This window comes from Lissotriton vulgaris, chromosome 8 (genome assembly GCF_964263255.1).
Source record: "Lissotriton vulgaris chromosome 8, aLisVul1.2, whole genome shotgun sequence".
NCBI lineage: Eukaryota > Metazoa > Chordata > Amphibia > Caudata > Salamandridae > Lissotriton > Lissotriton vulgaris.
This window is the reverse complement of record NC_141696.1, coordinates 347,128,561-347,140,917: the sequence shown is the minus strand read 5'-3', so window position 1 is coordinate 347,140,917 and position 12,357 is coordinate 347,128,561. Positions and strand designations below refer to the sequence as shown.

The following is a 12,357-nucleotide window of genomic DNA, read 5'->3' as shown; positions in this document are numbered from 1 at the left end:
ATACCACAATAACTTCTGTAACAACATGCAAGATATCTACAGAGGAGACGGTGTACATTAAATTTAAGTCTCTGCATTGGTACCTACATGTAGGTACTTACATAAAATAAAATAAAAATAAAAAAAACAATTAATAAACATACAATTTTTTGAAGTGATTATTTTTCCATAGTACCCTCCTTGATACGCTCCCCGGTGCGCGTACCAGGCGCTTCCCCCGCAAAAATCGGAAAAAAAAAAAAAAAAGGTGAGACCCCGCGGGGCCCTTTAATGGCCCCCACATCAAACCTAGGGGTACAGGGGGTGTCTACTCTGCCCCCTTATGGTCATTTCCCCCTTTGTTTTGGCCACCTCTCATGTCTCGATCCTACCGAGACACAAGATGGCGGCCGCTCCGGACTGTTTAGAATGTTTACAGACAACTGAGAGCCAATCAGCTTTCTGCGCGCAAGTCGCGTGGCGCGCCTGGAGCGCTCTCCGGTGCGCGCACCGGAGAGCGCCTATAGATATATATATTTTTTTGAACCTAAATTACTCAAAATCCACTGGAGCACATATCTTGAGACATAGCAAAGGCACATCGGGCTACCAGTCCCTACAATTTTGCCAAGTTTGGTGGAAATCCATTCAGCCGTTCGGGCTAAAAGTGAAATCAACCGCCCTATGGAAATTAACATGGGGAAAACGCGTTTTGGGACCCCCCTTTTATCTCGGCCCCCGCTTGACGTATCCCCCCCCAAACTTTCAGGGAAGGACCGGAGCTCGACGAGGCCATTTACAGGAAATTTTCAGGCAGATTCGTCAACCGGTGCCAAAGTTATTCCAAATAGAATTTTGAGATTTAACATTGAAAAAAATCCTAACTATAACTACCTACTGGCGACCGCCAGTAGGTAATACACACATATATATATATATATTTATATATTTATTTGTACATTTTTATATATTTATAAAATGAATATCCTTTACCAGAAAATATAGAGACTATGTTAAAAAGAGTTCAGGCAAAAATTAGATAACATCGTAAACAAGCTCTTGATTGAAATCAGGAAAATAAAAGAAAGAGTTACAATCCTTGAGCATGAAGTTAAAAACCTAGCTGGTGTTATCCAGCCTAATGCAAATCGGTTAATAAACATAAGGCCCACTAGAGTTAACTCTACCAATGAAATTGATCTTACCACATCAACGGATCAAGTTTATTTGTCTCAATATACCTCGCTCAAATGGTCCTCAAGAAGGGGCCTATAGTGACCAGGTGAGGGCACATGAAGTGTCAGATGTACAACAACAGAGCGTCTTGCCTAGATTAATTCTTGACAGAATTCTTATGTCTTATAAGTTAAGAATTTTTTCTTTGATTTACTCGAGACAGGGAACTCCTGTCATAATATATTGTGTGTCTTCACAAAGAATTCCATGTGAACACATGTTCCAATTCAGCGTTAAGTATCAGGGATCAGTGTGGACGTCCCGCCAGACTCCTAGCAGGCATACAAGCCTATTCGCCGGCAAGATTTTTGGCCTGGAATCTTCAAGTGCGTCCAAGATAGACACAGCCAGAGTCCTGCCGCTTCACAGCACTAGCCACAGAAGCCATATGAGGGTATCACCTGCAGGCACCATTACTGATACACCGCTGAGAGACACGAGGCACACTGGTGATGACTTCCTAAGACAATCATAACTGGGGAGCTCACCTCTCCCAAATGCACCTCCAAAGAGAACCCAAGCCAGCAAATCACAGTTAGAGTTGAGGAGGTCCAGCGGCCAAAAATATGACACAGTGTAATTAACCACCAGTCCAAATGGACAGGGGCCACAGGGCGTCCCTGTTGTACACAAAACCTGGCACAGTGTTAATACACAGCAAAGCCCTTATGCCACAAATGCATTGCTGAGCATGTCAAGCAAGCTACCTGGCTCAAACATTCATCTGCAGCATCACCTCACTGCAAGATACAACCGCGAATAACACTATCCAGTGGCCATAGTTCGTGTGGGAACAAATGGCAGAACACAGGTCCAAGGAAGACTCCACCATAAAAGACATGCTGTCCAAGCAACCTGACCTGTTATGAGATCCTCTGCTGGACGATCACCTGACACAAGGCACCACACCGCCAAGTACAAACCAGGAGAGAGTTGATGCCCAATCACTCAATCCTTCATGGAGACCCTCTTCAACAATATATACAGACATGTATAATATATATTAAATAATACAGATATCAAGAACGTCAAATGAGATGTGGTGGAGTTAGGTCAGCTGCTGGCAAAACAGGAAGACAACAATGATGCTAAAGAGGAAGTACTCGACAATCACACACTGCTAAAGCTTCAAGAGTGGAATCTCAATCTCTGCATCCACCTGGGAAACCTAAAGAATATGTTGTGCAGCTCAAACTTCAGAATCAAAGGCTTCCCTCTTAGTGCTGAAAAAGGAACTTAGAAGGTTATGTCATCGCCTCTTCAAACAACTGCTCCCAACTCAGTCTGACACAGAGATCACCCTGGATCACTCACGTAAACTGAGACCCCAACCCACTTTCAAGGCATGCCACAAGATATATTGACCTGTGTGAACTACAATAGACTTAAGGAGGCCATAATGTCTGCAGCAAAAAATTGAGACCCCATTTTGAGGGCATAAAAGTATGGCTGGGCCAAGACGATGACCCATTCGCTCCAACATCAATGCTTTTTAAAAGCGGCCACTACCTTCTTGTGAAAAAAAGGATTTTAAATATAGATGGGATTATCCCTTTCAACTCATCTTTGTGTGGGGCAAACAAAACGCACACTTTATGCACCATGGAGGAGGCCCAGTCTATTCTAGGCCTCAGTCACCCAGGCAAAGACTAACTCATCCTGAACTGTTGTTCATAAAATCACCCAGACGCATGGGTTGCATACCCCCAAATTCAAAGTCCACAGGCCGTCAGTTAATGAAAGCCCGCAGAGAACGCTAATCAGTGTTACACCAACCTTACCACCAAGACTCAATTCAGGACCCAGAGCACTGAAAACCCACTTCATTCTTACATCTCTCCAGGTCTGACCCCTCCTCTATGGTTATATATTTCTTCGACACAAGTCCTTAGGCAAGTAATATTTACCACTGATAATAATGTCCTCATATGCAGAGACTTTTATTTAGTACTAAATCCACAGCTTGACAGAGCAACCCAGAGAGCTGGCCAAACCAGAATATTCTCTGCTGGCATTTTGCAATAACTGAAAGATATGGGCCTGACTGAAGTCTGGCAGTCACGTAAACCCCACATTCATGGAGCATACTTCTTACTCAGCCTTACATCAGACATATGCTAGACTAGACTGCTTCCTAGCATCCCCCTCAAATACTGGTAGCAACCCACAGATTGACATCAGAGTTGCACCACTGTCTGATTATTCACCCATCTTGATCTTTCTCAAAACTCCCAGGCCACCAACACCCAACCTGCCACGGATACACAATGACAAACTCCTCACATATGAAAACACCCAGAAGGAAATCTGGGTGTATTTTTGGGGTGTTCCTTGTTTTGGAGATATTTCCGGCAATATCTCCAAAACAAGGAAACACCCCAAAAGAAATCCCACTACTGTGGGAAATGCTGAATACAGTAGTTAGGGGGAATGCCTTTATTATCTCCACTAACCTTGATAATGCCAAAATACTTGGTGAATTGAACTTGGCCAGGGAGCAACTTAAAGCACTCGACTTAGATAAAGCTGAATATGCACTGCTTTGCTCTAAGCAGCGGTACTATGCTGGGAGAAACACACTCTGCGAAGGACTCTGGTGTGACTTTGGCACATTGTAACTGAACTCCAACTGTGTCAAGAATTTTCCCATCGTCTGGAGGTCTTCCACAACTGACTGTGGTGTACCTGCCTTCAATAGCCAGTCTACCCGACATCGAAGGTATGATACGACTACCGCCATTATCTTTGTGAGCACCGGGGCAGCACTGGTGAGGCCACAGGGGTGCCCATCAAACTGGACTGGTAAACTGAGAGCCCAAATCCAAAAACATAGGCAAACTGGAACTGCTCCTGGCCCACCTTGAACCGCCTGTAGGACCTCTGGGTTTGGAGGACGAGAACATGGAAATAGGTATCCTGCAGGTCCATCACTACCATGCAGGCTTCTGGATTCAGGGCAAGTAGAACCTGGCAACTGACTGTGGTGCACCTGCCTTCAATAGTCAGCCTACCCCACATCGAAGGTATGATGCGACTACCACCATTATCTTTGTGAGCACCAGGGCAGCACTGGTGAGGCCACAGGGGTGCACAGCAAACTGGAATGGTAAACTGAGAGCCCAAACCCAAAAACATAGGCAAACTGGAACTGCTCCTGGCCCACCTTGAACTGCAAGTAGGACCAGTGGGTTTGGAGGTCGAGAACATGGAAATAGGCATCCTGCAGGTGCAACACTATCATGCGGTCTTCTGGATTGAGGGCAGATAGAACCTGGAACAGTTTCAGTATTTTACATTTGTCCTTCTGCAGGAAGGAATTAAAAGGCCAGATCTTAAATTGGACAAAATCCTTCTTCCCTCTTTTGACACTAAGAAATAGTAGGAGCAATATCCAGTACTGATGTCTGAGGCTAGGACTCTCTCTACTGCTCCTTTCTCCAAAAGAGCCTGAAAATCCTGCAGTAAAATGGACATGTGAACCTCCCAATGTGGGTGGAAGATTCAGTGGGTTGGAAAGGAATTGCTGGGGGTAGCTACCCTGAGCTATCCTCATGACCTACTTATAGGATGTTGCAGGGTGGTCGCAAGCTGCTAAGGGCAAAATGAATTGGCTTGAAGGATGCTGCCCTAGTGGTGGGGGACTGGAAGATTCACTGTTCTGTGGACCTGGACACTGTCTACAGGATCTCAGACCCAAACTCTGAATGGCCTTGGGTACTTGTTGCTGGGGTGGTGGGCCTTAGCATTGCCTTCAAGCAAAACCCCTGAGGATACCACAAAAGGGGTGAAACTGTTGTGGATACTGTCTTGCTGACGTGAAAAGACCAAGGGGCCACACTGTGGCTCGACTAACTTTGAAATGCTTTAGTGCTGAATCTGCCTTTTTGCCAGATGGGCGAGGCCAATGAAAAGGCATATCCTTGAGTGATGCCTGAACATCATCTGAGAAGCCTGAAGATCTCACCCACACATGTACCAGAGCATCTTGATAGTTGCAGCTGTTCTGCATAAGCAATCAGTAGTGTCTATACCTGATCTAATAATATATTTGAAATGAATATTGAGGTTAGGACAACTAGCCTCTGGACTGGGCTCTCCAATTATCACGAAAACACTGTTTTCTCATTGAGTTGTTCACATTTATTTGCCGTTCAAACTTTACAAAATCTGTTTGTAGACTTAATGTTCACTATTTACATTTCTTGTCAACATAATCACGTCTTATGTTGTATTAACCATAGTTGAATTAATCCAAAACTTCCAAATTTTCGAAATACCCAATGCATTTCGGGTCAAACAACAGCCATGACCCTTCGTCAGGGGTCTGAATAAAGGAAATCAAACAGGACCAAATTAGTCACCCGACAACCTAATCAACAATATTATCACCTCACTGTATGTATCAAAATAAAGAAAAACGGAAAAGGTAGTGCAACAAGAACCCAAAAGAGCCCAAGTCGAACAATTCATGCCTAGCTAAACAAGACAAAAACGAGCAGAAGAAGGCTCCACCTTTAGTGTTTCTGGGCGAATCTACGCATTAGTTGCTGACTTAAGTTTAAACGCGCTGGCATAACTGTACACTGACAAAATGCACACCATTAGGTAAACTTACGAGTTTAAACGCGCGTTCGCGCTTCGATGGATGTCAACCGGTTAGGCACTTCTCAACTAACTACGAGATAATAGGTTGTAATACATGTCACGTGATCGCGGTTGCAACCAATAGCGTTGCAGAACGGCGGTCACGTGAACTGAGTGTGCCGACTTCAAAACAACAAGCGCATAGTAGACGCGAAGCGTGAAACATTGCAATAGCATGACAAACTAAATTGAAAAAGCGGAACACACATATATACAATGAAAAGAAAAGATAAGATATCAGAATGATTGGACATAACTACATTCAAACATCATCTCATGGCAACTTGACATATTATAAGGGGAAAACCAGGGTCTGGGCACAAGACGATGAATCATAGAACCCACGCGTGCTCTATGCGATCATTCAACCCAATTGGCTGGGCGGAGTTCAATTTCTTAATCCAATGAAACTCTGCTTTGAGTCTTTGCTTCACAGGATCCATGTCAGGGCGCTGATGGATGACCTCTAGAACCATAAATTTCAACTGGGATATCTGGTGGTTAGATTCTTTCCAATGGCACGCTATTGCTGACTTGAGGTTACTGAGTCTTATGTTGCTTTTATGTTCCGTGATACGGATTTTCACTTTGCGCTCGGTTTGACCAATATATACCTTGCCACATGGGCATTTTATTAGGTATATGCAATTCATGGTATCACAATTGCCAGAATACTCCAATTCAATAGGAAAGCCTTTGGTTGGATGCATCAAGGTGTTTCCGCAGATGACGTTGTTGCAATGGATGCAATTAAAACATTTAGTCATTCCTTTCCAGTTCTTTTTCTCTTTACTGGGGGTATTCAGCAATTCCTTCAAGTTTTTGGATCTTTGATATGCGAAAGTGACATGATCGTTGTATATGTCTTTTAAATCCGGCTCATTTTGTACCAGGTGCCAGTGTTTGTTAATGATTCTTTTGATTTTTGAAGAATCAGTGGAATATTTCAATACACATACAGTTTTTTGAATGGTTGATTTGATTTTAGGTGTCAAAAGATCAATTCTCTTTATTTTGTCAACTTTTGCTAGGGCTTGTATGAGAATATCATTCGGGTACCCTCGTTTTTTGTACTTGGCTGTTTGTTGCAACATTGATTGTTTGGCTTGTTCTCCATCTGATGTTATTCTCTTCAGTCGAGTGTATTGCGAAAATGGCAAATGTTTTTTCAGTGGCTCCGGATGGAAGCTTTGGAAAAGTAAACTCGAATTTCTATCCGTGGGTTTATGGAACACTTTGGTGCTGATCTCATAATTGGCGATGTTAATGTGTACATCAAGAAAAGATATCTCGTCTTGAGATATGGTGTAGGTAAATTTGATCCTTTCATTTTGATTATTAAGTCTTTTCTTTTCATTGTATATATGTGTGTTCCGCTTTTTCAATTTAGTTTGTCATGCTATTGCAATGTTTCACGCTTCGCGTCTACTATGCGCTTGTTGTTTTGAAGTCGGCACACTCAGTTCACGTGACCGCCGTTCTGCAACGCTATTGGTTGCAACCGCGATCACGTGACATGTATTACAACCTATTATCTCGTAGTTAGTTGAGAAGTGCCTAACCGGTTGACATCCATCGAAGCGCGAACGCGCGTTTAAACTCGTAAGTTTACCTAATGGTGTGCATTTTGTCAGTGTACAGTTATGCCAGCGCGTTTAAACTTAAGTCAGCAACTAATGCGTAGATTCGCCCAGAAACACTAAAGGTGGAGCCTTCTTCTGCTCGTTTTTGTCTTGTTTAGCTAGGCATGAATTGTTCGACTTGGGCTCTTTTGGGTTCTTGTTGCACTACCTTTTCCGTTTTTCTTTATTTTGATACATACAGTGAGGTGATAATATTGTTGATTAGGTTGTCGGGTGACTAATTTGGTCCTGTTTGATTTCCTTTATTCAGACCCCTGACGAAGGGTCATGGCTGTTGTTTGACCCGAAATGCATTGGGTATTTCGAAAATTTGGAAGTTTTGGATTAATTCAACTATGGTTAATACAACATAAGACGTGATTATGTTGACAAGAAATGTAAATAGTGAACATTAAGTCTACAAACAGATTTTGTAAAGTTTGAACGGCAAATAAATGTGAACAACTCAATGAGAAAACAGTGTTTTCGTGATAATTGGAGAGCCCAGTCCAGAGGCTAGTTGTCCTAACCTCAATATTCATTTCAGTTTCTAAGGCACGTTCAGGCTACGTGCGACGACGAGGGCTCCCACCGTGAAATTTAAAGCAACCTTTGTTGAAAGAACTCACATGTGCTCAGGATAACACACATTGCTAATAATATATTTGCCCATTTCCTGGTCATCCTGAATAGTTTGAGCAAGGTGGGCACAGAATTTCCTCACACTTGCCGCAAGATTTCTGCAACCATGTTCCATAATGCATTGGGGGTAATGATTACCCAACAAGCAACAGAAAATTCACTGACTGAAGGACAAGGCTATCTGAGGAGAGCTTTCATTTCATGAATGCCTCAATCCTCTGTGACTTCCTGTGTATGGGGGTTCATAGGGAATGAGCCAGGATTAATCCTGATAGAAGATGCCTGAACTTCCTGACTTTCAAGAGTATAGTGTTGGATCAGGAAAGCTGGGTTACAAATGGAAAGTAAGTGGCACTGTACTACCTGTCTGTTAACAGGTGGGCAGAAACAAGGTTCAGGCCAGGTACCCTTTAGCATGTTAGTCAGGGTTTCGTTGAAGGGCTTGGACGAGGTCTGCCTAGTCTATATGACTTCAGTGAGGATATTTGTTTTCACCTCAACAGATCCTAACTGCAAGTCTAGGACTCAAGCTACTTGTCTGATCACTACAGCAAATAAGGCTGTCTCTTCTTTTGATAGGCCATGTGCAGAACCCAGCCCCATGTCAGAGGAAGTGTTAAGTCCTCTGGCCTCCTGTCGGTCCAAATAAATGCTCTCATATTGCGGCGGAAATGTATCCCAATCATCAACATCATCAAAAACTGGTTGACTTTGATCAGAGTCCAATTGAAAAAGTTATTGGAGAGCTGGAGGGCAACTTGTCAGAGCCAGAATGAACTGGTGCTGGGTGCATTGAAACTTTTACAGGTTGTGACCTCAGACGAGGTCGAGACAGATTTGAGTCAGAGTCAGACAGGGAAATAGGATCAGCTTCCTCCTCCAGCATCTGGGCCGGTGTCAACAAGGCAGGAAATGGCATGGATCATCGTGCCAGACCTAGAGTCAGCTACAGAGTTGGAGTTGAACTGGACCCATGTTCAGTAGGTGCAGGCAGTGCCAAGGACAGATGCACCAGTGGTAACTGGACTGGAGGCCTCTACAGACCTATTTGGCCGGAAGGCACATCAGCGGGAGCTATCAGGATGCCAAAGATTCACAACATGGCTTCCTTAAGCTCCTCAATCTGCTGTGATGTCACTGACAACCATGGAATCAGCTGCAGAATTGGCTCCTCAAGGGGGACCCGGAGCGAGACTGAGGTGCACCTTGACATCCTTTCAACTTGTGAGAAGAGGTGTGGTGAGGTAGGAATGAGCCCTGCTTGTTCTTGTTATGTTTCTTCTTGGACTTTGACCTACATGATGACTTAACCTTGGTGAGCGCCTTTTGCAGGTGTAGTCTCTGAAGTGGGAAGGAATCCACCCTCTCGACTTCCAGCAGGAGCAGGGCTTATGCAACTTCCTGCGTTATTCTGCAATATAGAACTTGGCTTTGCAATCCCAGTTTGTGTTCGGATGCATAAGAGCACATTCCTCAAATGACTTGGAGTTGTAGCTTGAATCCAACTTCAGAGACACCGCAAGGGGGTCTGTCATGGACATCTGCTTGCAACATTTTTTCCAAAGTTTAAACGCTGTAGTTTTAGTAGGGGTGATGTTCCCTTACACACTTGAAAACAATTTCGAGAAAAACTCTTCTACTGATGAGAACAAAGTTAGGATCTACCTCCGGATCCACATGCAAAGACATGGAACTGACATCCACATGCTTGGGTGGAGATTAAATCAGAGCTTACCATCACTTCTGGGGTTGATGCAGATCCTTATGAAGCCTCCTACTGTTGCCCAGGGGCTATTCTCAAAAATCTGTTGGATCCAGTCTGGTGTCAGTAAATTTTAAAGGTTGGGTATCTGCGGTATCCATTGAAGTACATTATTTTTTGAATACCCACAAATGTGTGCATAAAACCTTCCTACCCCATGGTGTGAATGGGAATGGATCATCCCCATACTTGGAGGGTTCCAAGTGTAGGGATATTTCCACTGAGGAAAAATATTTGTCCATGGAGAAAAAATAATAAGATGTACATTTGTACTTTATGCTGTCTTTCATTATTGTATAATTGTTCACTATGCACAAATGCGCATTTGGGAAATAGTAGTCTTTAAAAAATCATGTGACTCGCTCAGTAGAATGCCCTGAAAGCTGTATATAGTGCAGCTTTTTTCACATAAAACTGCTGAGTTATATGAAATGGGGAAAATGTATAATTTTAAATCTTCACCCATTAAAAATTGGATTTCTGTGGGTGCAGATTTAAGAATTCACTTTGAGAACCGGGCAACTAGCCTTATATTCAAGAGATTGTAGATCAATGTGAAATCCCACTGAATCACAGATTTTTCTTGGTTCTATAGTTCTAAATGTGCCTGTGTATGTGATGGACAACTCTAGTAATTACTTTGAAATATTTTTTCTTTTAAAGTAGTCTTTGTCTTAGGTTAAATTCTGTCCATGATTTTATGATGAATAGTACATAGGTAAATGAGGGTTATAAAATTCACATCCATAGTCCCAGCAGCTTTTTTGCATTTACCAAACTATAAATATATCTTGCCTTATTTTTGCATAATGGTTGAAAGCTAGCTGCCGAGGAATACTTGGGGAATGCCGGAAAATGTGTGGGGCCAAATCCTCTTGAGTCCCTCTCTAGTGCAGCTTTTACCTGGATTGTCATTTATTTTGGTCTCTTATGACTTGTTACCTTTTCCTAATAGAATGAACAAGTTCAGTATGTGGATGTTGGTGGAGCCTATGTTGGCCCGACACAGAATCGAATCTTAAGGTTAGCCAAGGAGATGGGCATAGAGAACTACAAATTGAATGTTGAGCAACGTGGCATCGAACATGTTAAGGTAATCACTCTTTAATTGAAAATCAGTGTGTTGTACCATTGAAACACTGTTGAATTTACTAGTCATGAATATGATGCTTGCATAATTAATTTTTTTCTAACCAAGTAAACCATTGTAAGGCAGAAAGTTTACAATTACCCAATTTCAGTCAGGGTATTTGTTGACAGTGACTGCACATTATTCAAACTGGTTTGGCCTGTCTCATTGTTGTTTACACAGCTGTCCACAGGGATAGTCCTGTGGGTGATATGTTCCCAATTTCTCATTTGGCTCAGAATCTTCTTGCTCAACAGTGGTGCCTGGAAACTTTGCCAACTATTAGTAACACATTCTCAGGAGTGGGCCAATGCAAACGACACAATGCAAACATGTATAGACATTATCAACTGGTTTGATAAATATTTTTAATTCTGTAATTTTGCAGACACTAAGTAGGACAGGATTAAAGTGCTTGGTGCTCACAGTGATTACAAATGGCTGGGCACAATGTATACAATTGTATTTATACGCAAGGTACAGCAATTGACGTGGGGCCCTTTCTGTTGATTGGTAGTCCAACTCACAGGGACCCTGGCCCTGTGTTCCCACAGACTGCCTACCCTAATCTGTCTACAGCCTTCATCTGTACATGTCGTGGAATTGGACTCAGGGTTTGGCTGCAAACAACCACAAGGGGGCTCTGCACCACAGCTGAAGTACATTGAGCTCCATCCAGGAGTGCTTTAAACAAATATTGTAAGGTCTCCTGGGGACATGGATTTAATGACCCTGGAGACGTATCTTTATTCCTTTTGTTTAATGTTGTGGAGGAAGTGCTGCACTCCCTGCAGCCCTGCAGCCCCCACAGCATTAAAAAATGCTTGGTGGTGCCTCTATCACTTCTAGGATCAACACGCAGCTGCAAAATATGTTTAAGTGGGACACTTCTTTCAAAGAGCAGTGTACATTAAATGAGCGGCTCCTGTCGCTCATTTATTGTTTTTTAACCCAAACATATGGGTGTCCCAGTGCCCACCTAGAACACCCATATGTTTTTTAACAGGGGGATGTGAGGTGAGCCCAAGCTCCCCCACTGCCCCACCTTCTATTCTGTCAGCACCCAACCTGGGTGCCAGTGTAAGTCGGCAGTTATTATTTTTTTTTTAAGAGAGGAGAGTTTGGCCCTTCCTTCCCAATCCCTTACAAACCATGGGGACCCAATCCCCCTAGTTTGTTTACTTTTTTATGGCCCCTTGTCAGAGATTTTACAAGCCTCAGTTGCACATACAAGACACAGCTGGGGGCGGTGTGGAGGAGCCCCTGTGGCATGGCTGACTTCCCAATGAACCCATCCTGGGTGCAGCAGGGACCCGGCATTGCTCCTGCTGTGTGGGAGCAGG

General features: G+C 43.3%; 1 protein-coding gene across 1 annotated transcript in view; it reads left to right on the top strand.

Annotated features, from left to right (window-relative positions):
- LOC147697032 (amine oxidase [flavin-containing] A-like) overlaps positions 1-12,357 on the top strand; it is an 805,659-nt gene that overhangs the window by 354,845 nt on the left and 438,457 nt on the right. The window contains exon 3 of the mRNA XM_086933275.1: positions 10,841-10,978. Within this exon, the coding sequence (XP_086789401.1) occupies positions 10,841-10,978 (138 nt within the window). The remainder of the gene's footprint in view (positions 1-10,840; positions 10,979-12,357) is intronic.